Source organism: Apiotrichum porosum (genome assembly GCF_003942205.1).
Source record: "Apiotrichum porosum strain DSM 27194 chromosome Unknown scaffold_9, whole genome shotgun sequence".
NCBI classification, from domain to species: Eukaryota; Fungi; Basidiomycota; class Tremellomycetes; order Trichosporonales; family Trichosporonaceae; genus Apiotrichum; species Apiotrichum porosum.
Genome location: NW_021167116.1, coordinates 861060 through 887341, shown reverse-complemented (window position 1 = coordinate 887341; position 26282 = coordinate 861060). Strand labels below are relative to the sequence as shown.

Sequence of the window (26282 nt, the reverse complement as noted above, 5' to 3'; positions counted from 1 at the left end):
AGCCCAACGTTATATTGAAAGGGCATCTGTGATCTGTGAAGCAGAATGCTTGCCAGCGCGCATTGCTTGACTGGTGAGATGTCAACGTGAGACAGATTAGTCGGCGACCTCCGTTGTTACGTTATTTGATCCCGGGGATAACAGTCGCGTTCTAATGCCTTAATAACCGGCATTGGGCCTTGCTTCTGGCCGAAAGCCGAGAGACTTGGAGACTGACGATTCGAACGACACCCCACGTCTGCATGCTGCAGAAAGCATGCTGCTCTTCAGTGGGTGTACATGTACCTCTTGTCAGTATATAGCAGGCGTCGCCTTACGGCGCTGCGCGTTGGTGGCTGCGACGTGAAAGAATGAAGAGATTGAAGAGACACACGAATGTCACCCGGCACGCGCTTTGCCGGTGCGCCGGTGTGCCCGCCCTGTGCTACCCGAGGACCGTACGCCGTGTAGGTGTCGCGGCAAAGTCTGCCCGACTGGCCACATCGACAACAACCTTGTCATTCTTTTTCTCTTTCCAACTTCACACCACTCCTCATCCTCACGACATGCACCCCTCCACGCGCGTCCTCGCTTCCAACATTGCCCGCAACGAGGCCTTTATCGTCGCCTCGAAGCGTACGCCCTTTGGCGCGTTCGGCGGAAAGCTCAAGGACCTCAAGGCGTCTGAGCTCGGCGGTCACGCCGGCAGGGCTGCCCTTGCCACGCTCCCGGAGAGCGTCCAGGTCGACCAAGTCTTCTTCGGGTGAGCTTCAAAGCACAGGATTGGTAGCTGACAACCCAGTGGTGTCACTCAGACTGACAACTCGACTCCCTACCTCGCTCGCCATGTTGGCCACCTTTCGGGTCTCGGTGTCGACATCCCCGCCCTCACTGTGAACCGGTGAGTCAGCAGAGCCCACAGGCGCCTTGACCTCTGTAGCTGCTGACCTTTGACTAGCCTCTGTGGTTCGGGTTTCCAGACGATCATCACTGCCGCTCAGACGATTGGTCTTGGCGAGTCAGATGTGTGTCTCACTGGTGGTTCCGAGGCCATGTCCATGAGCCCCTACACCCTCGGCGGCGCTTCGCGCTGGGGTATGCGCTTCGGCATTGACCAGAAGCTCGAGGACTCGCTTGCTGCCTGCCTCACCGACCAGAACCCCGGTGGCGAGAAGACCCCCATGGGTATCACTGCTGAGAACCTTGCCAAGAAGTACGGCATCTCGCGCGAGGACTGTGACAACTACGCCGTCCAGTCGCAGGAGCGCTACGCCGCCGGTCTTGCTGCCGGCGCTTTCGCAGACGAGATTGCGCCCGTGACTATCAAGACTCGCAAGGGCCACCACGTCGTCGACGCCGACGAGCACCCCAAGCCCCACACGTCGCTCATGTCGCTCCAAAAGCTCCCCTCGGTCTTTATCCCCAAGACCGGCACGGTCACCGCCGGCAACGCCTCGGGTATCTGTGACGGCGGTGCCGCCAACATTGTCATGTCCGAGGAGGCCATGAAGAAGAACAATGTCAAGCCCCTCGCCCGTATTGTCTCATACGCCTGGTCGGCTTGCGAGCCCTCTATCATGGGTATCGGCCCCGCCGTCTCGGTCCGCAAGGCTCTCGAGCGCGCCGGTCTTACCATCAACGACATGGACCTCATTGACATCAACGAGGCGTTTGCCGCCCAGTGGCTCGCTGTCCAGAAGGAGCTCGAGCTCCCCAACGAGAAGACCAACGTCTTCGGTGGTGCCATTGCCGTCGGCCACCCTCTTGCTGCCTCGGGCGCTCGGTGAGTTTTCGAGCTACTTGAAGTCGGCCAGACTGATGCTAACAAAATTCCCACAGTATCACCGGTAACCTTGTCCACAACCTCCACCGTCTCAACAAGAGGTACGCTCTTGGTGGTGCTTGCATTGGTGGTGGCCAGGGTATTGCCATTGTTCTTGAGCGTGTTTAATTTGGAGGGAAGAAAGAATGTATTATTTGCATGAACGCCATTGATCCATTGACGGGCTCTGTGATCTGTGATGCCCTTTGGCCTCGGGGAGACATGGGTCTGTGAGAGTGCCCAAGTCGCGCGTGTTTCGTATGGACAGCAAATGATGTGGAGCTGGGACATGAATACACATGAGTCCTCGTAGCGCCGTCGCCATGCATGCTGCCATCCATATTGCTGACTATGACTGGCCGACACTGTCCCCAAATGACGCGACAGTCCTAAATGGTGACACATATGAAACGACCCCCCCCCCAATTGACCGAGAATTCTAAATCGATCGCCGTCTCCGTCCACACTTGGTTCCGCGGGTGCTGTTGTTCCACGCCGCACGTTATGTGATCAGTGCGCGTCACAAGTCAAGACAACCGCCGTCCTTTCAACCCACAACTACGCCAACTACACTTCATCTCTCTCCCTTTCTTTCGGCTGCTCGTAAGAGACAAGACGACACGACACGGCCACCATGGACGACCCCTGGGCCGACGCGCCCCCCTCCCCATCGCGCGGAACGACCCCCACGGCCCCATCCACACCGACCTCACCGTCGCTCGTCCAGAGCAGCGCGAGCGTGACTTCGCCCCTGACGTCGCCCAAGGCCGCGGCCAGGTCGACGCCGTCGTCTCCACTCGTGCCCTCGTCCGCAACTGTTGGCAATGAGGAGGACCCGGGTGAGGACGGGGACGAGGAGGCCACTGAGGAGGCGACCGAGGAGGCGGAACCGAAGGCCAACGGCCAGGACCACGAGGTCGAGGAGGTCGAAGAGCTCGCGCCCGCAGAGGAGGATTCACAGGACGCAGAGCCAGTCCACGCCGAGATTGTACCCGCCATTGAGGAGGAGGTTGCTCGTGAGCCCAAGGCCGACGAGGACAGCATGGAGCCTGCTGTAGAGCCTGCTGTCGAGACGGCCGGTGAGCCCGTCATCGAGCCCGTCGTTGAACCTGCTGTCGATCCCGTCGTTGAGCCCGTCATCGAGCCCGTCATCGAGCCCACGCCCGAAACCGAGCAGGCTGAAGCCGACACCCCCGAGTTTGCGACCCCAGAGGACACGACGCCCGCCGAGGAGGTTCCCGAGGCTACCCACGAGCCAGTGCCAGAGCCTGAGCAAGCGCAGGAGCACGACACAACAGCCGCAGAGGTCGCTGTAGCGCCCTCGGAGCGCGCTTTCTCGGACGACATGGACTTTGATGCCACCGAGGACGAGGAAGCGGACGAGGCGTTCACATCTCCCTTCCCAGCGGCGTCTGGGTCCGCCCTCCCTGCCGAGACGGAGCGCGCCGTCGACGCCTTTGATGATGACGGGTTCGGCGGTGACGATGGCTTTGGCGCGGCGCCGGCGGCTGGCGGGGACGACGGCTTTGGCGATTTCGACAACTTTGACGCCGCAGGACCCAGCGGCGGCTTTGACGATGACGACGGGTTTGGTGACTTTGGCGACTTTGCAGAGGGCGACGACGCGTTTGCGGCGGCGCCTGTGCAAGAGGAGGTTGTGGCGGGACCGTCTGTGCCCGCCGAGGAGCGATGGGTGAGTTCTGTGATGCCGATTGGGAGGTCTATGCTAATGCGATATCCAGGCTGCACTCGAGCTGCGTCCCGTTCCCCGTGGCCGCGAGCTGTTTGAACGACTCGCGACTGTGCTCGCGCCGATTGTCCCGGACTCCGAGGCGTTCACGGATGAAGAGCCACGGGCCGTTGGTGGCCTGTCACAGGTTCTCGCAACAGAGTCCAGGTACGAATGAGGCGAAGAGTCACTGTAGCTGACATTAGCCGTGACGCATACGCGCAGCTCACGACCGCACCAATGCTCAAGCCGCTGGACTGGACGCGCAGTCGCGTGAGGAGGGACCACCTTATCAGCATGGGCGTCCCAGTCAACCTGGACGAGGTGGACTCTCACCGCCTCTCTGCTCTTCCCCCCTTGCGAATCACCACCGGGCTCGCAAATGCTCCTCCTCCCCGCGCCCAGTCTGCCGATCCAGCAAAGGGCAAGGCGCGCGAGGACGTTGGTGGTATGGGCTCTGCCCCAGCATCGGCTGTCCCGAGCAGCAACTTCAACTCTGAGAATGAGCGCAAGTACGGCTTGGGGCCGAGGCCAGGGCTCGACGTTGCGCGCGCAGAGGACCTGTGTGGTCTCGAAGAAGACCAGTTGGCACTGTACCCGCTCGCGCGGCTCGAGGCCCTCCACGCCGACCTTGTGCGACGTACGGCCGACGCGAGCGGCCTCCTTGCGTGGTTCTTGCAACTCAAGGATGCGCAGACACACGACCAGGCGACATAGTGAGTCACAGCTTGACTAGGTTTGCGTAAGCTGACACAACCTGCAGTAACGGCATGATCTCGGAACTCATCGCCAACGCGGCAAAAGTCAAGCAGAGCAGTGGCGGTGGCGGTCTGTTCAGGCGACAGTCGACGCAGACACCAAAGCGTCCCATGAGCCTCAGCGCGTCCACGACCCCGCGCAGGTCCGCCTCGCCAGCCGCATTCTAAATTGTAATAGATGCATATGCATTGTTAAACGAGGCATGGAGATGAGCGGGTATGGGAAAGGCCACGTTTCGAATGTCAACAGAACCGAGAGAGGAGCACCGGTGGAGTCGCGCGAGCCATGACCAAATGTTTGAGTGGCAGAGCCGCGGGGTGGGTCGCCTGTGGGACGTCCATTTCTGCACGCTACGAGGCCGAGAGGGAGATGCACGATGAGGGTATCGAATGATGGGTAGTGGTGTACACATTACTGGCCGCGACCGGGCATCTGGGGGTTGTTAGCCGGATACCACGGGGAGGATGTGACATCAGGACGATGCCGATACAGCAGCTGGCCATACAACCTCCACAGCTGCTCATGGACTCCATGCAGAGGAGTACAGCGGAGCAGCTAAGCAGTAGCTATTGGTGGTCGAACCGACGGACATCCCGTGTACAGCAGCTTCCCGTCCCTTCGTCAAAGAAGCTGCCCACGAACGGTTCGCTCACGTCCTCTCCAACTCGACTTTCTCTACTCACCGAAATATTGTGTTCCCGCTGGAACGCGCCAAACTCCTCCTCCTTGCCCTTGTACGTCTTGACAAGGGTGTCGAGCACCTCCTTGATACCAGAGTAGTTGGTTTCCAGAGCGGGGACGACGTCCTTGACGGTGCGCTCAACGAGGACGCCGCCGATAAGACGGTAGCACGCGCGCTCGGGCTCGGTAGAAACGAGGGGCTGGAGGGTGCCGAGGACAAGACTGGGGAGGTGTTAGCTGGAGGAGCGTGAACAACGCGAGCCTGTAGACAGAGTGGAGGTGGAAGGTGACCGAAGGTGATCGTTGGATCGTTCGGTTGGTCCCCGAGAAGGACGTTGAGGACCGTTGACTGTCACCAATAGCTCTGCACGAGCGACGACGCTTCGTCTGGCCATCTCGACTCCACTCCACTGTCCACTGTGACCCGCGGTGTAGAACATCCTTGGACACTCACGCGTGCTCGTCCATCTCCGACTCGAGCTCTCCGATCTTCTGGGCGAGGTTCTGCAGCTCTGTGCGGTAACGCTGGAAGACGACGGGGACGTCCTGGGGGCTGAGCTGCTGGGGAGCGGCCTTGGGGGGCATTTTGGCTGCGTGGTTGTGGATAAATGTGTGTTGTTGCTCGTCGTCGTTGTGGTGGTGCGTCACGTCCATGTTCCTCAGGCTGCCATTCCGGCGCGCGACGGCTATAGCCTACGGATTTGTAATAATTACTGAATCATTAGGATACCAAGTCTAATGGCCAATTGAAACCTCCACGTGGCCATCGGAAATTGCGGCGAATTGGTGGGTGGCATATTGGATCCTCGTTCTAAAAAGATGTCTCTGTCGAGCCGTGTCAGGACCATCACCATAGAGCCCTTAGAGCTGTATAGACCTTCCTACACACCACCCAAAAGGCAGTCATCACCATGTCCGACTGCGTCGCCATCGCCCCAGAGCTGGCCTTCAGGCAGCAGGTGCGCATCCCCCTCCCCTCCTTTCCTCCGCCCTAGCCCCTCCATCGACAACGCCAACTCAAACCGCCCGGCCAGAGCTGACTGGTGTCACAGATTGCGGAGACGCTCCAGCACGCGTCCCGTTCCATGGCTACTGCTGAGCAGGTCGCTGCCCGCGAGCTTCTCAACACCTTTGACGTTCAGCTCAAGGACGACAACGAGGCTACCCGCCAGGACATCGTGCGCAAGGTTACCGACGCATATGTCGCCACCAACGGCGCGCTCGAGGCCGCCAAGGAGGGCGGTGAGTTGGAATCCCACATCGAAACAGTGGTCTGGGCGGCAAAAGTGTACAGCCAGCGTAATCCTGCGCATACTTCAACGAGAAGCTGTAGTCGACCTTGCACTGCTCGAGCTGGCTGTTCCTGCCCAGCACCCGAAGGGAGTGTGGATGACGTTGTGCTGACGCGCCGCTTTCAGAGGTCGAGTCGTCGCACCTCTTGTTGCAACACATTCTGTCGACCAACTTTGACGTGAAGGGTGAGGAGTACGCGTCGCTCGTCAAGAGCGTGCTGGAGGCCGTTCGTGTTGGCGGTGAGGCCGCTGCCGTCGCTGGCAGGACAGCGAAGCTCGAGGCTGCTTCGCGTGTGTGAGTATTTACATCAACAAATGACGATGCCGTGATGGGACTGTCGTACTGATGGCGCAGCCTCAACAACACCTACAACTACATTGCCCCCGAGTCGCCCCTCCGTCTCGCTGCCCTCCTCGCCCTCGTCCAGGTTCTCGGTGCTTCGGACGACCTCTCCACCCTCCCCCTCCCCTCCGCCACCGTGAGCGCTGCCCTTGCCCAGTGGTCGGTTTCCGACGCCGACAAGGTCTCGTTCCTTACCACCGCTGCTGCCGTTTACGAGAGCGCCGGTGACCTCGCCACCGCTCTTTCGCTCACCCTCCTTTCCCTTGAGCGCTCGCTCGTCGCCGCCACCGCCGAGCACGCTCTTGCCCTCGCTCTCGCCCAGCCCAACCGTTTCGAGCTCGACGACCTTCTCAAGGTCCAGGGTGCTCGCGATGCCCTCACCGGCAAGGCTACCGAGCTCGTTGCGCTGTTTGTTGAGGATGACGAGCTTGAGGCGGTTGCCAAGGCTACCGCATGGGCTGCCGCCAACGCCGCCTACGTCTCGGGTCTCGGTGTTACCGGCCTCGACGTTGACGCCGTCCTCCGCAAGGTCCGCCTTGTTGCCCTTACCACCCTCGCTGCCCGCTCTGCCACCAAGCAGATCTCGTACGCCGACATTGCCAAGGCTCTTGCCGTTGACGAGGTCGACGTTGAGGCTTGGGTTATTGACGGTGAGTTAGGGAGATGATGATCGAAGCTGACATTTAGCCATCCACGCCAAGCTCCTCCAGGCCCGCCTTTCGCAGCCCCTCTCGACTGTTCGCATCATCTCGGTCTCGTCGCACGGCACCCGCCGCTTTGGCCCCGAGGAGTGGCAGCTCCTTGAGCGTCGCCTGACCGAGTGGAAGTCTGCTGTCACCGATGCCCGCCAGGTCGTCGACGACGCCGAGAGCCTTGCTGCGCAGGGTCCTATTACCCACCAGCGCCGGCAGCCGCAGCAGCGCCGCCAGGAGCAGGAGCAGGAGGTTGCCGCTTAGTTTGTCCATGCATTGTGTGATACGTATAGCCAAATGGGGTGCAGAAGGCATTGTTGGAGAGACCAACGTTGTGATTGTACTGACCGGTTACTGGTGGGTGCGGCCGTTGAAATCACTCGGCCGGCCCTCCACCCACGGACGCTTGATCCTCGTTCAGCCTCGCGGCGTCACGTCACAACCACACCATCCACAACCATGGACCCTCTTGCCGCCGTCAACGCAGGCTGGGCCGACCCATCGGCAACTGCGGCCTCCCCTGCGTCCCCAACTACGCCGCGCACGTCGTCCATGGCATCCCCGGCCTCGCCGACTGCACAGCAGCAGGCCGCTCGCGCCGCGAACGCTGGGGGCGCGCAGGCCCCACACCATCCAGCGTCGCACCTCTCTCGCGAACCCCACGTCTACGGCGACCCCGGCACGACCCTCATGCACCCCGGTGGGGCCAGCAGTGCGACAGGAGAGCAGGGTGCGCCGCCAGCACCGTTCTTGCGTGTCCGCATTGGCGTGCTGGAGCGCAACAGGAAGGACCTGCTCATTCGTTACGATGCGAGCGTGAGTTGTTCGGGATGGGCGCAGTCTGTCTGTGCGGGCTCTGGGGAGAGAGGTCGCGCTATCTTACAGGAGTGTGTGCTGTAACGCCGCGCGTGCCAGCTGCGCTCTGTACAGGCTCGACCCACCGCCGATGGAGGAGTGCCCTTGCTGACGACCAGACCAACCTGCCCAACTTCCGCACGTCGCTGTACCGCAACATGCAGCGCTCGTATGTCGAGTTCCAACGGTTTGCAGAGCAGGCCCAGCTTTGTTGTCCTCAGAGTAGGTTCCAATCCGCCTCCTGCATGGGCACTGACCTACCAGCCATTATCCCGGCACTGCCTCTGCCGCACACGTCTGCTGCGACCGACGAGGAGGGTGAGTGTTGACAACGCTATGGTCATCAAACTGACGCCTCCCAGACGACCGTCTTGTGCGTATTGCTCTGCAGCGGTGGTTCTCGCGCGTATGTGACGACCCGGTTTTGCAAAAGGAGGACGAGTTGAGGAGCTTCATCGAAAGCGACTTTGGGTACCAGCCAGTGCCCCCGCCCAGCTCGCGGCGACAGGGCAGTTCGGCCGGAGCGAGCTTCACTGCTGCGCTGTCCAAGATCGTGCGCCGTGGACCGCTGGACGACGACGATGAGATTGAGAGCGCGAGGGTCACGCTGGAGAAGCTCGAGCCCGCATGGCAGAATGCGGCCAGCGCAGTGGGCAACATGGGCAAGGTCCGCAAGCAGCTTGCCACGGCCAACGCTGAGGTTGGATCCCGCCTCATCACGCTGGCCACCGACGAGGGCGACGCTGTGCTTGCGACTGCCGAGCGCAAGATGGGCCGCGTATACGAGCAGCTGGCGGGCATGTCTAGCGCCCAGGGCGCGAGCGACAATGTCATTCTTAACGACTCGCTCGCGTACCAGGCTACCAACGCCAAGTCCGCCCGTGACGCCCTTGCGCAGCGCTCTATCATTCTCGAGGACAGCCAGAGCGCGACAAAGGCAGCCATCAACAAGCGCCGCGTCGTCGAGCGCCTCAAGGGCAGCTCGAGCATCAACCCGGCCAAGGTCGACGAGGCCATTACCGACATGGAGGAGGCCAACGCCATCGAGACCCGCCTCACATCACACATCACTGCCATCTCGCAGAACCTCCATTATGCGCTGCGTGGCCACTCGCGCTCGGCCCACGAGGACATTGCCATCTCCCTCCTTGAGCACGCGCGCATGAGCATCATCTTCAACCGCCAGACCCTGCGTGAACTCGAGGCCCTCCGTCCCGACCTTACACGCGCGTCCAACCCGGTGACTTCGCCGCTGAGCCAGTCGGCCGTGGCGCCCCCGCCTCCCATGGCTGGCGCGTACACCAACACTGGCCCCGCCGCACCCCAGATTCCCGGCATGCCCAACCAGGCCGCCCAGCAGGCTTCACGCCCCGGGTTCGCTTCCACTCCAGTCCCGGCAGCAGGCATGGCGCAGTCCATGTTCCTCCCCGGCCAGGCCGGCGCTGGCGATCTCAACCGGCCCCGCTCGGCTGCCGGTGCACCAGGTGGACCCCTCGGTGGCGGTCCGATGACACCCTCAGCCTCGTCCTCCGGTGGGCCCGTGGACCCACTCGGCGGCGCGCCCATGGCGCAGAGCATGATGCTCCCCGGCCGGAGTGGGACGCCCGGCCGCGCCCCGCCCAGGAGGTTGGATGAGCGCAAGGCAGCAAAGCTGCTTGCTGGCGGGTTCTGAGCGGGGCGAGAGGGGTGAGAGGGTGGAGTAGAGCGAGCGAGCGGCGCCGAGCAGGAGGGTACGGTCGAACGAGGAGTGTAATGTTGTTACAGCGAGGAAGGAGGCCAAGGTTAGCTTTACAAGGACCCAGTTTGATAGCACGCGATACGAGATAGAGATGCGAGTCGATGCACATTTGATATGTCTGGCAGGTCACGAAGTATACATGTGCCCAGGTACACTTACATCCATGGGAGGTCTGTACAAAGCCGGGGCGAAAGTGGGCTGAATACTCGGAGGTAGAGGGGTTTGGAAGCAGTGGGATATTCAACAGCCGTCCGGGCAGCTAACGACCGCAAGTTCTGTTCACAAGGGGGTCTACACATGTTGAAAGCGAGCTGGAGTCGCCGAGTCGATCGGCACGAAAAGTGAGTAGTGCAGAACTTAGTCGAACTCGCTGACCTTGGCCTTGCGGTCGTCGATGTTCCTCTTGTAGCTGTCAATAGTGCGCCACTGAACCTCGCAGGGGACCATAAAGGGGCGTGGGTCGGCCAAGTATGGGTGTGCCATAGACGCGTTCTGCTTGACGATCGTGGCGAGGTCGTACGTCGCGAGGTTGGGGTTACGCGTCTTGTACCTGCGCACGAGGGTGGAGTGGTCGAAGCCGATGAGGTGCAGTTGGCCAAAGCCGTAAACAGTGACCAGAGGGCGAGACTCTGAGTTTAAGCGAGGGACACCGTATGTCAAAACCCGCAGAATCCTCGCAATGTGGTCCGCATAGATGGGCTTCTCGCGGTGCACGGCCTCTGCTTCCATTGGTCCCAATATGCGTTGGCTGTCAGGGCGGTGGTTAACCTCGGTCATGTCCAGGTCGGGCCAGAACACTATCTTGAACTTTTTGACAGTGGAAAACTGGCCTTGATACGAGTCGATGAGGTCTTTGGGTCCGTCGACGCCCTTCAAGTCAGTGCTGTTACAGTAACATGGCTTCCCAAGTCGTGCCATGGTACTCACCTTGCCGAGACGGTCCATCACCGTGGAGAGGAACAGGACAACCTCTTCAGTCTCGCGGGGCACGCTCCATCCGGGCGACACGGGAAGGTGGTTGCCGGTGACATTGCGAACGACCAACTTGCGTGGAACGAGAGCCTCGAGGATGGGACAGTTACCATGAGGAATGTTTTCGCAGATGAAGAAGGTTGCAGCCCACATGGAGGGAGTCTCCACAACGCGCAAGGTGTCGAGAGCGGTCAGAAACTTGGTGAGGGAGTTGGCATAGCAATCACAAGCACTTTCGTGATGGGATGCAAGCGACAGTGTTTGAACGAAGCTCAGGAGCTCCGTCTTGGGAATGGGGAGGGTGACGTTGGGGTCCGTGTTAACGTCACCAGCAATATCGATGCTCCAAGCGTCGTTCTCGTTGTTTGAGCCCTTGACAGCTTTGTTGGAACCCATGGTCTTGTCGAGGTCGGTGGCCGGGGCAACCAAGGGTGATGAGGGAGGGGGCTTGTTGGCGCTGAGAGGGCTTGCCTTGGTGGTGCCGTGCTTCTTCCCCTTCTTCTGCGTCCCGAAGTCTTCTTGATTGATTTCTTGGACTTGTGAAGTTCTGGGATCCACTCGTCGCGCTCTGCCACGAGCTGCTCCGGGGTCTTGGCCTGCGGGACCTCCTTCTGCTTGACACGGGTAGGAGTCTTTTCGACATCGTCCTCGTTATTGCTGCCTTTGCCGAGCATCGCGTCCTTCCACTTGGCGCTTTATCCTTCAAGAGTTGGGCATCCGAAGGGCGACCCGTAGTGTGCTTGCCATATCCGTGTGGTTTGCTGGTTGCCTCTCCCCATGCGTCTCTGTTGCCAGTCTTGGAATCGAATCTTGGAATCGAAGCCGTACTTGTTATTCTGCATTTCTAAACACTCATCACAATGGCAACCGTTGTGGGCTCCCAGCATGAACGTGTCGATATTGTTATCAAACAAGGCGACTGAACGATAGAGCGGGCGAGCGACAATGGTGTAGAAGTGCTTGCAGACCCTCATGAGGCGGGCATGGGTGTCGCGATCCGCATAGCCGATGACAAGCTCGAGCAAGTGGTCGATGGAGCACACCTGTTGAGCCGGTGTATAGCCAGTGGGCATCGTGGGTTTGTATTGAGGATGTGACCAAATCGAAGGCTAGGGATAACGGTTGTGAAGATGAGAGAAGGTGAGAGAAATGGACCGCGGGGAAGTGCAAGTGGAAGACGGGGTGCTTAGAGGATCAGTGCAAGAAAGGTCCGTGTGCCGTTTCCGTGTGTGAATGGTTCGATAGGACTCATGTACTCATACGAGGGCTGATGCTTGCCCATGAGCCCATGGGTGCGACCGACACTGCTTGCGTCTCACGTCCAGGACACGATGCACAGAGAAGTAACTGCATGGAGTATTGAAAAATATGAACATGGAGTATTGAAAAATATGAACAAGTCACACTAGCAGTCCACATGGTAGGCAAGGTCTTGAAAAGTTGGCACTTGGGTAACTGCTGTAGACCTAGTCGTACTGGTCAATCTCGGCGTGGCGGTTCTGGAGGTTGTTCTTGTAACTGCCAATCTTGCGCCAGAGGACCTCGCAGGAACCCATCATGACTGGCTGGGCATTGCCAACGGTAGCCATGATAATCTGGAGCTGGGTAGCGTGCTTCTTGGCGAGCGTGTGGAGGTCCGGGGTGGGGCCGTTGGGATTAAGCTTGTAGTATTCATCAACGAGGAAGGAGCGGTTGAGGTCGGTCAGACGGAGTTCGCCAAAACCGAAGACTGTGACGACAGGCTTGCTTCCAAAGATGGAGCTGCGGCCGTAGGTGAAGGCGCGAAGAACACGAGCCATGTCATCGACGTAGATGAGTTCGTCGCGGGCGGCCGCGGGTACTTCCATGCAGTCACTTTCGCGAAGCTTCAGAAGAGGATGGTCGTTAAGTGAATGGTCCCACTCAGGCCAAAACACAATCTTAACCGAAGTCGCACTGGTAAGCTGACCCAGGTAGGAGTGGGAGAGGTCCTGAGGTCCTAGTCCCTGTGGGGTAGCCTCGTTCTGAGCGGAGATCAAGACTCACTTTCATTCCAGCGTAACGGTCGCGGAGGGTGGAGAGGATGATGACCACCTCCTTGGTCTTGTCGTGAAGGCTCCACTTGGGAGGGAAAGGGATGTGTAAACCACCGATGTTGCGCAAGACAATCTTGCGCGGCTTGATAGAGGTGACAAGGGCGCATTGGCCTTGGGGAATGTGCTCACACATCTGGGCACAGAAGGCCCAGTGAACCGGGGTATCGACAATGCGGAGGACGTTGAGGTCGGTAATATGTTCACCAAGGAGTTCTCCAAAGCTGTCGCACGCACTTTCGTGGTGGGAGCCAATGCTGATCACGCGGACGTAACTGAGGAGAACCTTTTTGGAGATGGGAAGGACCGGTTGAGTGCGAGGAGTCTTGCCATCGTGGTGCTTGCTCGAGGTAGCCTTGGGGTTGGTGGCGAGGGAGGAGCTTTTCGAGCCTGCCTTTGTCGTCTTAGACATGTCTTTCTTCTCCTTCTCCATGTCCTCGGACGCGTCCTTGTTGTCTGCGAGGCGACTGAGACGGAATTTGCGATATTGCTCAGGGTCGTTCTTCACTTTCTCGCGGAGTGCCTTGTCAATGCTGTAGTGTTGAAAGAAGCTGTCCTCGCATTTGTCGCACTGGCATCCATCAATCATCTTGAGTCCTTCAACAAGGGAGTTGATGGTCTCCTCGCAAACGGCGACCGGTGTGGTAAAGAGGGCGGGCAGCCATCATGTACAGCCTCTTGGAGACGCGCATCAGGCGCGCAAGAGTAGGACGTTCGGCATAGTCGATGATGCGCTTGACGATGTGGGCGATGGCAAGCAAGCTGTCAACTGCGGAGGGCATGGCTTAGGTGAGTGCAATGGATGGTGGGAAGAGCAAATGGGGGTTGGGAGAAGGCCCGACTGGTTCTCATGGTCCCATTTTGTGACATCCGGGGCCATGCTTCGTGCACTGTGTGCTGTGTGACACGACGACGTCACTGGCCACCGAGCACTGATCGCGCTGACCGCCCGTCGATCATTTTTAGGCGATTTATCCTCATTTTCCTCTCAACCACACTTTTGACTCCTGCATATGGTAGTGGGCCCGTCTCAATTGCATAGACAGGGAATGCATAAGGAAAACTAGACAGAAGAGCGTCGTAGGTGTGGAAAAGCTCAACTGGGGACTCGTGGAGTCGAGTACATGAATGAGAGACGAAAACGTTGCCTGGTTGCGCCTCACACGGCACCAAATTGACGTCACACGTCGTTCAGTCGAACTCGTCAATCTCGGCCTTGCGGTTGCTGAGATTGTTCTCATAGCTTGACATAGTATACCATTTGACCGGACACGAGCCCAGATGGATGGACTGCTTCCTCCCCATGCTCATCGCGACACTAATCATCTTGGCGGAAACAACGGCCTTGGCAAGCCTGTGGAGGTCAGGAGCGGGACCGTTGGGGTGGGTCTTGTAGTGCTGGGTGACGAGGTCGGAGATGTTCTTGCCCTGGTGCTCGTTGGTGAGGGGCACGTTTCCAAAGCCGTAGACTGAGACAAGGGGCGCGCTGCCACCAAGCAACGCGTTGCGCGCGTAGCAGAACGACCGCAGAACTTCGGCAATGTGGTCGACGAAAAGAGGAGCCTGGCGGTTGAACTCGCCAACAATGTGACTGCCCTGGCGTTCGATCTCGTAGGCCTTTGCAAGTGGGTTTTGAAGGAAGGAGTCATCCCACTCGGGCCAAAATACGATCTTGAGCGATTCGGCGGTGGAAAACTGACCCATATAGGAGGTGGACAGATTTTGGGGTCCTTTGCCCTGTTTTTGTTAGTTTGGGTGGCCTGATTGCTTCCAGTAGAAGGCACACTCACATTCGGACCCGCGTAGCGCAGGTGCACGGTTGGGAGGACGACCACGACTTCCTTGGTCTCCTCTGGAATGCTCCAAGCCTGCTCAACTGGAAGAAAGCAACTGGAGACGTTGCGAAGGACGAGCTTGCGAGGTTTGAGTTGGGCAATGATGCGGCACGTCTCGAACGGTGGGAGTGTGCAAAGCGGATTGGTCCTCGTAGGGAACCAGCTGGGGACCTCCACAATGCGCAGGACGTCCAGGTTGGTGAGATACTTGGCGAGACGCTCTCCGTACACCGAACAGTAGGAGTAGTGGTGGCTACCGAGCGACAAAACACGGACGTAGCTTAAAAGCTCTTTCTTGGGGATAGGGAGAACGATCTCTGGTTCATCCTCATCGTCGTCGCCGTTGGACACGTCCGAGGCCGCAGAAGTGCTTGAAGACGATTCATCGTTAAGAGTGGCATTGGCCATTCTGCCGGCAAGAACATCCGCTTCGGTCAAGCCTCTCTTGCAGTCACGGTTTCCAGTGGGAGCAAATTGGCCAGTGTTATCCGTAAAGCCAAAGTCTTGCTTGAACATTTCCAAGCACAAGTCGCAACTGCACGTCTTGCCTGGCGTGCCATCCATGAAGGATTCGATTGTAAATTCGAAGATGGATACAGTGTGATACAGGGGACGAGCCGCAAGCTTGAAGGTGCGCTTGTTGACGCACATGAGTTGTACAAGTGTTGGGCGGTCGCAGTAGCGAGCAATGTCGCTCATGATGTGGTCGATGGCGCAGAGGCGCGCGCCAGCGGTTGCCATGGTGATTTGGCACACCCGATGTGTGGAAACTGAGAGTTGAAGGAAAGGGGGAATGCGAGAGAGCGCGAGAAAGAGGGAGAGAGTTGGTGGGAGTGAAAACAACAAAGACACTCATGTTTGTGGCCGCTGGCCGCTGGGCCGCTGTGGATCGCGTCCAAACAACACACGTCAACCAGAGTGGACCGCGGAGCTTTTTTGTTGCATTTTACAATTTAGTATGTCCACGTCGTACCCATACCACGGCCGGTGTGGCGAGAAACGACCGCAATGCATATTTCACAGGAAAAGGAAGGTAATAATAAAGTGCAAAAACTAATCATGGGAAACCTTGGGAGGTGGTCGTCCACGCTGGGGCGAGACTTCGACTTCGTTCAGTCAAACTCGTCAATCTCACCCGCACGGGCGTCGAGGTTCTCGATGTATGCGCCAATGGTTCGCCACTGAACTGGGCAGGATCCGAGCATGATGGGAGCCTCATTTTGACCATCAGGATAGGCCATTGTAGTCTGCACGGCGGACACGTGGGCCTTGACGAGAGACTGGAGGTTTGGCGCAGGACCGTGTGGGTGAGTCTTGTTGTACGCGCGAACCAAAGTCGACATGCCATTGTGTCCAGTGAGGCGGAGCGTTTCAAGGCCATAAACGGTGACCATAGGATTGCTGCCAGAGAGGGAACTGCGAGCGTAGGTGAGGGTGCGAAGCACGTCGGCGATGTAATCGACGAAGATGGGAGACTTGCGGTCAAGGTCGGCGTCGTTGAATGGACCCAAAGCCTGGCGACGCAACTTGGCAAGGGGGTGCAGAGTCAAAGAGATGTCCCAGTCTGGCCAAAACACTAGCTTGACGCTCTTGGCATTGGTGAACTGACCAAAGTACGATCGGGTAAGACGTGTGGGTCCCTATATAGCAGACCGTCAGCTGTTGAGATTCGAACACCCTGCTTTAACTCACGCCTATCTGGTAACGATCGCGAGCGGTGGGCAGTATGACCACGACCTCCTTAGTCTCGCGGGGAAGGCTCCAGTTCTCGGCGAAGGGCACCGAACCTCCCCAAACGTTGCGGATAACGAGTTTGTGGGGCTTGAGTTTGTCGATGATGTTGCACTCGCCGTGAGGGATGTTCTCGCAGATGTAGAAGCAGTGTGTGGCTCCCACGGGCGTCTCAACGATGCGCAGCACCTCAAGGTTGGTGACGTACTTGGCCAACGGGTTGCCATAGCCACTGCAAGCGCTTTCATGGTGACTACCAAGAGTAAGCCGAGTGATGTAGCTCAGAAGCTCCGTCTTGGGGATAAGCGTAGCGATACTGCAGCGTAGCGATACTGCCCTTGTCGTCGTTCGAGGCAGGCTTGACGCCCGCGTTGGCCTCGGCGATTGTTGACGACGATGATGGGGGTGTGGTGTTCTTGGCTGCTTTACCGCCCTTGCGTGGCGTCCTTTTGATTTTGTTTCCTTTGTTCTTGCGTCCTTGAGTCTTCTTGCCAGTAGCCTGACGCCCGGTCTTGTGAAAGTCGGGAATCCACTCGTCGCGCTCGGCAGCCAGCTCCTCGACGGTCTTGGGCGTGGCGATTTCCTCTTTATGAGCGCACATGCTTCTGGCCTGTTGCCTGGCCTTTTGCATGGCCTCATTCCTGGGCTGGGCCTTGAGCTCGGCATCGGTGGGACGGTTGGAGGTGTACTTGCCGTAACGGTGAGGCTGGTTTGTAGCTGCACCCCACGGCGTAAACTTGCCCGTCTTGACATCATAGCCGTAGTCTTCCTTGAAACGGGCGATACACTTCTCACACTCGCATTGCTGGGTAGCACCCAGCATGAACGAGTTCATGGTCTCTTCCCAGACGGCGGCGTTTCTGTAGAGAGGACGAGCCACAAGGTGGTACATCGCCTTACTGACACTCATCATGCGTGACAAGCTGCGGCGGTCGGTGTATGAGATGATACGGTCGACTATATGGTCGATCGCGAGGAGCTGTTCTGTGACCGTGAATGTCATGGTGGGGGATGGATGGATGGTAGGAAGAGAGGAAGGTGTCTAGTGTGAAGGAGTAAACGACGGTTGACGCGACTGTTGTGGGCGGTGGAGGATCGGCGCCGGCAATGTTAGTGTAGCCCACACACCCTTGTACAGGCCACAGGCCACAGGCCTCACTTGGCCACCTGTGTCTGTCGACCATGAACCTTTAAGAACAATACCGACCCACACGCAACCTCTGGGGAGAAAAACGTACTGCTCCACAAGGGCCTCCCAGACCCGTCGTCGCACTAAACATGGTGAGTGGCACTGATCGAACAAACCTACATACCTCGTGTTGCCGCGATTTCGAACGTGGCCGGTGACACCTCCGAACACTTACAGTCCACTGGCCACTGGGCCACTGTTCTGGGGCCTAATGGTATGCTGTTCATGCCAGTCGTCACATGTGTTGTCAACGAAGCCACACTGTGCACTCTGACCATCCCGATATCTCAAATCTCTGGCGTGGTTCGAAATTCCTCTTCATCGGCACCGACGCCAATGTCAACACTTCACGGTCGTTTGAGTCATGCCTGACTCGTTGATCCTCAGTGCCCGCTTTGTGCGGCATTGGTATGATCAAGGAACTTGGAGGCTGCTATTCATTTACTGGCCCGTCGCAGCACGACCTGGGTTTGTGGAGTGAGGAGAAGTGTATGGCGAGTGCGGAGAGTCGCGTGAGGAGGTATATCCGGCTGGAACTGTCCGTCTTTCTGCTGTACTCTCCCACAGTAACTGAATCACAAGCGGCCGGCTGGACAGCTGGATGTCATGGAGCGGCCTCCTTCCTGTTCACTCCTGCACCCACCTAATGCATGGCCTTTGAGTATCACCAGCAGACAGGAAGAGGAAAGTTGCTTCTACGCCACACGCCGTCCGTCGTCGGCATGGGCCCCGCGATCCGCGGTTTCGCCACCCACCCAAACGCGGCGGGTGCACCGGTGGTTGACCGGATCCGACGTCAGATCTCGCCGATCGCACACTGTCATCTTCCTTGCTTCTTTGCCCACGACCCGTTAAAATGGGGAACAGGCCGTCTCACCTCTTCTCTTCACTCTCAACACACCACCAGTAGTGATCGCCTGATTCACTCTGATGACGTCTCTAGCTGCGATGGTGCTCGAGACTGATACCGTCACCGTCGCCGACCCATCGCACACGACACTACCTCCAGGCATCGACGAGGACGACGAGCTCCGGGCCCCTCTTCTCGGTGCACTTCCCGAGCCTCAGCCTATCCATCTTGCTCTCCCCATCTCGCTGCCTACGGCCTTCCCCCTCCCGGCGTTCTCCGCGGTCAACCCGCGCTTCACGACGTTCACGCTTCCACCCAAGTACGATGGACTCCGGCCACTCACCAAGCTTTGGCTCCAGAGCCGTGTGATCGCCGTTGAATCCGACTCGGACGACGACAGTGCCAGCGGTAGCGATGGCGAGGCGGGCGAGATTGATGACGATGACTTTGTCGATGACTCGTACCGCTACAGCTACGCCTACCATCGATTCCGTCGCATGTCCCAGGGCAGAAGCTCACTGATCAATGTCGAAACCGACGACAACCTCACCCTCCGCTTGGCAGGATGGGCGCGACCCATCACTCTCACCACCGTCGGGATCCACATCGACCTCTGGCGTGCCCTCTGGCCTCGGTGCTTGTCCACCATCAACAGCAACCGGCATCTCATACCACACGTACTCATGCATGTCACCAACGTCGTCTTAACCGGTATCATGCCTGCCGCAACGTGAGTTGAATTGACAAGACGGCCTTCAAGCTGACAGTCTAGTGTCTGGGCGTCCGCCAAGCTCATGGATCTTGTCGAGGCGGCACTGTCCGGCACGGCTGCTCCATGGCAAGAGGTGTGCAAGTGGGCCGCGCTCTCGGTTTTCCTGAACGTCGGCGATGAACTGCGCGACATGCTCTTCGCCAAGTCTGCCGGTTACCTTCGAGTGAGAAACCCCGAAGCGAGTACCTTTCTGACAGTCCCAGGACCAAGTCGTCTTTGGCCTCGAGAAGATCTACCTCACGGCCAGCCTCGACAATGCGATGCAAATGTCCGACGACCCGCTGTACTCTGCCGTCATTGTGGAGACTGGCGTCGTTGCGGGCTTCACTGGCATGCAGGATTGCTCCAATCCTCCGTACGGCGCGTGGGGCATAATCCAGATGGCCGGCAGTGCCATCTCCAGCTCAATCGAAGTGGCCTCACAGATATATCTCATGATGAGGACGCTGGGTGGTGCTAGTGGAAGCGTCGGGCTTGGAACCTATGCCCTCGCTAACTGGGGCAACGTGGTCCTTATCGTCCTCTCGTTTGCGCCGTCCGCGCTCGAAATGTCGTTTGACAAACTGCATAGCCTGCTCGACCCTACAACGGCGCAGGTCGGTGCGGCTCACAGGCAAGACTGCCACGACAACCAAACGCAAGACGTCCTGGTCGGCTTCACGCGGACGGAGAGACAGCAGGAACTCGTCCTCTTTGGCCTACGTGACTGGGTCATCGAGCAGTGGGAGTCGGTCAAGCTGCGTCGCATGGCCTACAACCTCAAACACCTGTACACTCGACTCGACTTTGGCATCGACCTGTTCATCCGCAGTGGCGAAACTGCAATTGAAAAGATGTTCTACGTTCTCCTTGCGACGCGCCTCATCCCCACCAACCTCACCCTGGGTGGTATCCACACACACCAAAGCACTGGCCGCAACCTCCTCTGGTCTGTCCGCCGCATTCGCGAGAGCTTCCACGCAGTTTTCCAAGTCCCCTTCTTCCTCGCGGCCCTGTTTTCCGCCCAGGACGGCCCCGAGTTCACTGCCGACCGTATCGACTTTGAGGCCCATCGTGTACCGCACGGGATGCGCATCGAGGCCACCGACTTGTCGTACACATACCCAGACAATGACACGCCCGTGGTCAAGAACGTCAACCTCGAGCTGTACCCAGGCGAGACACTCGCCATCGTCGGATACAATGGCAGCGGCAAGACCACGCTCGTCAAGACCCTCCTTGGTCTACACGCATACACAGGCAGTCTCAAGATCAACGGCCACGAGGTGCGCGCGTACGACCCCGAGACACTGCACCGCCGCATGAGCTGTCTGTTCCAAGACTATGCGCGGTACACTTTCAGCTTGCGCGAAAATGTCGGCCTCGGTGACATTTCGCGTATTGACGACGACGACACGATCGTGGCCGCTCTGGAGAAGGGCGGCGCCGAGGGAGTCTGGAAGAAGAATGGGCTGGACTGTATCTTGCGTCCCAACCCGAGGGCTGGCTGGGATGTTCCTGCGGTGGCGGAGGAGAAGGAGGGGGCCAAGGAGAAGGAGAAGGAGGAGGAGGAGGAGGAGAAGGAGGAGGAGGAGAAGGAGAAATCCATCGATGAAAAGGCCGCTCCTAGTTCGACCTCTGACGCTGGTACGGGCTCTGAGGGCTCCGAAATCAAAACCGCTGGCTCTCCTCCGCCCACAACTCCTGCGGAACCCGATATCCCCAAGGTCCAAAGCACATCGCTATCAGGCGGACAGTGGCAGCGCGTCGCCCTTTCTCGCGCCTTTATGCGCGCCGACAGCGCCGACCTGGTCGTGTTCGACGAGCCGTCGTCCGCTCTGGACCCACACGCCGAGGCGGAGCTGTTCGACCGTATCCACGCGCTTTCACATGCCGGAAACGGTGCGACCACCATCTTCATCTCCCACCGCTTCAACACTGTGCGCAAGGCGGACCGGATCGCGTTCGTTCAAGATGGGGTGAGTGCCAGGACCGTGATTTCGCTGCATCGAGCGAGAGTGAGAGGCAGGCGTGGCTATGGCTAGCAGCCTGCCACTACTTGCCACTTTGGACCTCCGGGTGACGCACGACGCGACGCGCATCAGGACGCGCCTCTGCACGCCACTCGAGTGCTCGTGCACGCCGACTCCAAAGTGGCAAGACCAGTAAGGCCAGTAACGACATTGACGATGGCGTCGTCGTGTCCTGAACCCCGAGCTGGCCGCGCAGGCCCACTTCGCTTCCGTTTTGGGCCTCGTTCGCGCATTGGCCCTCGTGGCCCTCTTGTTTTTCCTTTCCTTCCGAATCAAGTGACTGACACCCGCAGCGAATCGTCGAACTGGGAACACACGCCGAGCTCATGGCCCTCGGTGGCAGGTACCACGAGTGCTTCAACCTGCAGCGCAAGGGTTTTGAGGAGGACTAAGGAGACGAACCGGGGTCTAGCGGTCGAGAGATCGAGATCCTACCTGTAGATAGATACTTAGACAACCTTTGTTTACACCATGACGATGTCATATACAGATCAATCTTGCGAAACGGCAGGAGGTGGCTCGTGCAGACAACTTGTACGCGACTGGAGAGTACTAGCACTGGACGCAGAGAATCGAGTATAGATCAACTAGGCAGGCAGGCGGCGTCTCTGGTGTTAGGTGTGTGTCGGTCCATGCGCATCACATCGGTTGACCCTCGCCGCCGCCGCCGTCACGGACCCAGGTGACCCAGGTTTCTATAACCTGGGGCTCGTCGCGTTCTCGCGGGATACGCGTCTGATGCATATCGTACTGTACTGCTGCAGTCAGGCGTCCGACCCCGCGTCCTTGCACTCGTCATGAATACCAGTAGTCTCACGGCGACGGCGAGCCTGGATTGTCTCGGCATCGACGCGCCAGCCAACGACCTCTGGCCTCTGGCCACGCACAAGCAACACGAGGCCAAAAGGTAGTGCGTACGCGCGTGTGTGCAACCAGATTGGCGGTACCACAACGTACACCATGTCGTTACCGGCAACGTTGAAATGTTTGGCACACTGAAAAGCCAAAACGCGGCGACGTGTGTGAACCACCATACACCACAAAACGGTCTCGCGACGAGACGCGAAACCGGACCATTACACACGTCGGTTGGCCCTGTCCGGCCGCGGGCGGCGCGAGACGACTCGTGATGGACCCTGCTGCGAGGAATGCGGGCGATGGGGAGCTTGCAGAGTCACTCATGAACTGTGATGCATGAGCACGAGGGTCCAGATTCGCAAGGAGGTGCTTTTGGCACACATGCATGCATGCATACATACATGCAGCAGCACCAGAACGCACCAGCAGCAGCCAGAGCAACAGCAACAGCAAAGCCGAACGGTCCATCCGCGATGTCCAGACAGAGCCCCGTGCGTTACAGGATGCGACGGCGCGGCCCTCTGTTCCTGGGTGGACACAGTGCTCCCTGCGGTGCACGAGGCGTCTCTCTGTGCGTCGTCGGTGGGTCCCATGTCGTTCTCGACAGACACATCAACATTCTCATCTCTCTCCAACACACTCCACACATTTCTCAATTCAAAGAGGCCGGTCCTCTTCTCCCAACACACCACATTCTTTCACCATGGGCCTCCTCAGGCGCAGCAGGCGAGACAACAACAACTCGTCAAAGCCAAAGCCCGCCAAGCAGCAGCGTAGTGAGTCCACCCACACCCAGCGTCCCGCGTCCCCAACTCGCTCGCCCCACGCTGTCTGTCACATTGTGTGCCGACAACACGCGCCCTTTGCGTTCCAGTGAACACGACCGCTCACACACCCCAGGCTCAGGTGGAGGTCTCTTCGCCAGGCTCTTTGGTCGCAAGCGAGCACCGGACCCGATCAACGTCAGTGCCGCGGCACGCAGGCGGTCGGGCGCGTACGACCGCGATGGCCGCCAGAGTCCTGCCGTGGCCGCCCCAGCGGCGGCTCCGCTGTATGCCAAGATGGCAACGACCCTCCCTCCCATCGAGACCACTCCGGTTGCGGCCATGTTCGCGGCGTCGTCCCTCCCACCGAGGACAACGTCCGAGAAGGAGGCACCCCCGCCCTTGCCCCCCAAACCGGACACAGCCAACGCAGCGGCCGCCGCCATCGCCCCGCCTCCGGCTGCCACCCCACGCGCCACCCCCGCACCAGCGGCCCTGGCAACTGGTCCAGTGTCCGCCAGTGCCGACGCTGAACGCAGTCAGTCGCCTCCAGACGAGTCCGCTGCCAGCCGCGTCGCGTCGCCGGCCCCGCGTCCGGCCAGTGCGGCCGACACGCTGGCCATGAACCGCCCGCTCAGCTTTAGCCCCGACCTCCTTGGCGAGACGCGTTTCTCACTCCCTCCGCAGCAGCAGCCAGAACTCGCCGCCGTCAACGAGGTCACGCCTCGCGTTGTGACTGTCTCGTCGGTTCCTAGTGGCCTGGTTAGCGACAGCACTCCTACGTCGCCTCTCTCTGCGACCGGGGAGTCTGTCCACAGCCTTCCCGGTGCGCCAATTCTTCGTTCCGCCGTTGGCTCCATTACCATGCGCAATGTCCCTGCAGTCACTCGCCACAGCATGATTCCCTCGCATGGTGGCAAGCGCGGTTCGACCACTGGCGAAGGCATGTTTGACCAGGCCGACGCCCCGCCCGTTCCCGCGCTTGGGGTTGACGAACCCATGTCCAAGCGTATGTCCTCGTTACTGTCCCACGGGTCAGAATCCGAGGCTTCGTTTGGTTCTGCGCCGCCGCCGCCGCCCGAGCGCGCTGCCGCCCCCGCCATTCTTTCCAACGAAGAGGACGTCGTCGCCTCGCCGATCGACATGTCCCCCAGCAGCGCCCGTCCTGTTTCTATGCTCCCTACTGCCATTGCCGTTCCCGTGGTCGAGACGGTGGTCGAGCAGCCTGCTCCCGCTGAAGAGACCACCCCTGTCGCCAATGACGATCTTCAGGTCGACGTCCCCGAGACGCCGGCTGTCACACTCTCCTTTGAAGACTCTCCCCTGTCGCCACTGAGCCTTGCTGCGGCTTCTGCCTCGGCAGAGAGCCAGGCGGCCAAGGCCGTTTCTCCCACCGAGGCCGCCCCCGAGGCTGTCGAGGTGGAGCCAGAGGCCAAGATTATGGAGACGACGGCCATGGCCATTGACGTGTTTCCCGCGTCCCCCACACTCGCTTCCCCAACCTCCTCCATGTCTGCCAGGAGCCGACTCTCGCCTCCTCAGATCAACGTCGGCTCTTACGCCGACTTTGACGCGAACCACTCCCTGTCCGATCTGCCACCTTCACCCATCTCCCCAGGCGACACGCCTATTGTCACCCCCGAGTTCAAGGCCAACACTGCTCTGCCAGTCAAGCCTGAACTACCACCAAAGGACTTGCCCGTCGTCCCTCCAAAGGACACCCCGGGTCCCTCACTCGTTACCCCGCCTGCGCGCTCCGCCAGCGTCCGCACGCCTACCCGTAACACGAGCCTGCGCCGTTCTGGTCGCGATGCAGCTGCGCTCGACACCCAGTCCAGCGCCGACGCCAACCTCCCGCCCGTCTCGGGCAAGTTCCCCGCCTCGCTCAGCAAGACGCGCTCCGTCTCGGGCCAGGCCGCCGCACCATCATCCACCGCCAACACCCCGCAGCGCGCACGAACCCTCACCCCACGACGCGCCGTCACGTCCCCCTCCACGGCCCCCAGCTCGCCCGGCGGCGAAGAGGCCCCCAACCTCGACGACTTTATGGGCCTGTTCAAGACGGTCATCAGCCGCGAAAAGGGCATGAGTATTCGTGATGCCGCCAAAACCGCCGAAAAGTTCAAGGAGATGCAGGCGGCCCAGGCCGCCGAGTCGTGAGCGTAGCATTCGACCGACAGGGCAAGCGCCGCGTGAACAAAAGAAATTGGAATGGCTTTTGCATGGCGGACAGATGTAGTGTGGTTTATCTTATTTTCGGGTGTATTTAGGCGCGTCATTCTCAAAATAGTTTTTTTAGTTGATAGGGTGGGATCGTTGTTTACAATACAACGCACAGCGGAGTCCCCTTCGTCTGAGGGTCCCCATCTGTGCCCACCGTATGGATCTCACAGTTGTACATTTCCATGGAGTATCGCGACCAGGGGAAGGTTTTGTATGCGCTGCGACAGTCTGTCAGCTGGCCTCACATTCGGGCGTGTCGGTGATCAGTGAACTGGCGACACTGGGTGTTCTTTCGCCAAATTCACACTACGTCACCCATCTGTTGCCGCAGTTGACATGGCCGACTTTCTCTATGTGTTTCTGCCAGCGGGAGACGGGCAGCACACCCCAGTCACACAACCAAGTCACCACTGCTGTTCAATAGCATTTTATGCATTTCTCCAATCTATATGGAGTTTAGGCTGCTCACCAGTGGCCAGTGGCCAGTGGAGGCATTCGCCACCACCCCTTTTGTACTTCTTCCCTCCTCGTTTGGCGCCTCATAACGTGACAGACCACGTTCACGACCTGCTGCAGGGTCAACATCGGAGTGCCATGTCGCTGGCCGCTGCGTACAGATCTTCCCCGTGACACCAGTAACGAAGGGCATGAACATTGCAGAAACTCAGTAGTGTGGCCCGATATCCCGGCAACATGATGGCGCCACTCGGTGTCCTCGGCAAGTGAGACATGGCGGTGCTGTGGAGCTGATAGCAGCTTGGCGGCACATGTGCTGTGAAACGCACATGACCAGTATCGCTGGCAGGCCGTTTGCGGCAGTTTGCTTCTGGTTCCCTTACCGCGCAGACACAGGTAGCTCAAGTATGCTTCAAAGTTGGCAAAAGTGTGGAGCTCGGCAGGTCGGCATGGCGATATGGCGAGCATAGCCTCGGCCCGGTCAAATTAAACGCGGGGCAGAAGTGGCCAGTGGAAGTCGTAAATGTCTGCCCCGCGTTTAATTTGACCGGGCCAACTTCGGTAATCAGCTGGCCCACTCCGGCCACTTCTCTGCTCTACATCCTGCCTCACAATCCATACTTGAACATCAGCATCTCTACGGACTTATTCTATAGAT

General features: G+C 59.2%; 11 protein-coding genes across 11 annotated transcripts; 6 read left to right on the top strand and 5 right to left on the bottom strand.

Annotated features, from left to right (window-relative positions):
• Positions 1-545: 545 nt before the first annotated feature.
• On the top strand, positions 546-1930 carry EHS24_009580 (uncharacterized protein; the record flags this gene model as incomplete). Its single annotated transcript, XM_028624853.1, has 4 exons — positions 546-742; positions 782-880; positions 938-1762; positions 1819-1930. The coding sequence occupies 4 exons, from the start codon at positions 546-548 to the stop codon at positions 1928-1930; spliced, it is 1233 nt and encodes a 410-aa protein (XP_028475021.1).
• Positions 1931-2435: 505 nt separating this feature from the next.
• EHS24_009579 (uncharacterized protein) lies at positions 2436-4456 on the top strand (the record flags this gene model as incomplete). Its single annotated transcript, XM_028624852.1, has 4 exons — positions 2436-3494; positions 3544-3698; positions 3737-4246; positions 4294-4456. The coding sequence occupies 4 exons, from the start codon at positions 2436-2438 to the stop codon at positions 4454-4456; spliced, it is 1887 nt and encodes a 628-aa protein (XP_028475020.1).
• Positions 4457-4700: 244 nt separating this feature from the next.
• Positions 4701-5555, bottom strand: EHS24_009578 (uncharacterized protein; the record flags this gene model as incomplete). Its single annotated transcript, XM_028624851.1, has 3 exons — positions 4701-4721; positions 4973-5192; positions 5425-5555. 3 exons carry the CDS (start codon positions 5553-5555, stop codon positions 4701-4703), a joined length of 372 nt encoding a protein of 123 aa, XP_028475019.1.
• A 326-nt stretch (positions 5556-5881) lies between these two features.
• EHS24_009577 (uncharacterized protein) lies at positions 5882-7561 on the top strand (the record flags this gene model as incomplete). The annotated part of the gene is made up of 5 exons (XM_028624850.1): positions 5882-5929; positions 6023-6212; positions 6389-6557; positions 6618-7255; positions 7293-7561. 5 exons carry the CDS (start codon positions 5882-5884, stop codon positions 7559-7561), a joined length of 1314 nt encoding a protein of 437 aa, XP_028475018.1.
• A 195-nt stretch (positions 7562-7756) lies between these two features.
• On the top strand, positions 7757-9824 carry VPS17 (Vacuolar protein sorting-associated protein 17; the record flags this gene model as incomplete). The annotated part of the gene is made up of 4 exons (XM_028624849.1): positions 7757-8113; positions 8272-8374; positions 8417-8470; positions 8515-9824. 4 exons carry the CDS (start codon positions 7757-7759, stop codon positions 9822-9824), a joined length of 1824 nt encoding a protein of 607 aa, XP_028475017.1.
• A 423-nt stretch (positions 9825-10247) lies between these two features.
• Positions 10248-11536, bottom strand: EHS24_009575 (uncharacterized protein; the record flags this gene model as incomplete). The annotated part of the gene is made up of 3 exons (XM_028624848.1): positions 10248-10760; positions 10818-11363; positions 11438-11536. 3 exons carry the CDS (start codon positions 11534-11536, stop codon positions 10248-10250), a joined length of 1158 nt encoding a protein of 385 aa, XP_028475016.1.
• A 792-nt stretch (positions 11537-12328) lies between these two features.
• Positions 12329-13716, bottom strand: EHS24_009574 (uncharacterized protein; the record flags this gene model as incomplete). Its single annotated transcript, XM_028624847.1, has 3 exons — positions 12329-12832; positions 12888-13467; positions 13607-13716. The coding sequence occupies 3 exons, from the start codon at positions 13714-13716 to the stop codon at positions 12329-12331; spliced, it is 1194 nt and encodes a 397-aa protein (XP_028475015.1).
• Positions 13717-14125: 409 nt separating this feature from the next.
• On the bottom strand, positions 14126-15510 carry EHS24_009573 (uncharacterized protein; the record flags this gene model as incomplete). The annotated part of the gene is made up of 2 exons (XM_028624846.1): positions 14126-14671; positions 14725-15510. 2 exons carry the CDS (start codon positions 15508-15510, stop codon positions 14126-14128), a joined length of 1332 nt encoding a protein of 443 aa, XP_028475014.1.
• Positions 15511-15881: 371 nt separating this feature from the next.
• Positions 15882-17503, bottom strand: EHS24_009572 (uncharacterized protein; the record flags this gene model as incomplete). The annotated part of the gene is made up of 3 exons (XM_028624845.1): positions 15882-16409; positions 16462-16753; positions 16818-17503. 3 exons carry the CDS (start codon positions 17501-17503, stop codon positions 15882-15884), a joined length of 1506 nt encoding a protein of 501 aa, XP_028475013.1.
• A 1134-nt stretch (positions 17504-18637) lies between these two features.
• On the top strand, positions 18638-21715 carry EHS24_009571 (uncharacterized protein; the record flags this gene model as incomplete). The annotated part of the gene is made up of 4 exons (XM_028624844.1): positions 18638-19269; positions 19312-19474; positions 19515-21269; positions 21617-21715. The coding sequence occupies 4 exons, from the start codon at positions 18638-18640 to the stop codon at positions 21713-21715; spliced, it is 2649 nt and encodes an 882-aa protein (XP_028475012.1).
• A 969-nt stretch (positions 21716-22684) lies between these two features.
• On the top strand, positions 22685-25105 carry EHS24_009570 (uncharacterized protein; the record flags this gene model as incomplete). Its single annotated transcript, XM_028624843.1, has 1 exon — positions 22685-25105. The coding sequence occupies one exon, from the start codon at positions 22685-22687 to the stop codon at positions 25103-25105; it is 2421 nt and encodes an 806-aa protein (XP_028475011.1).
• Between the last annotated feature and the right edge of the window lie 1177 nt (positions 25106-26282).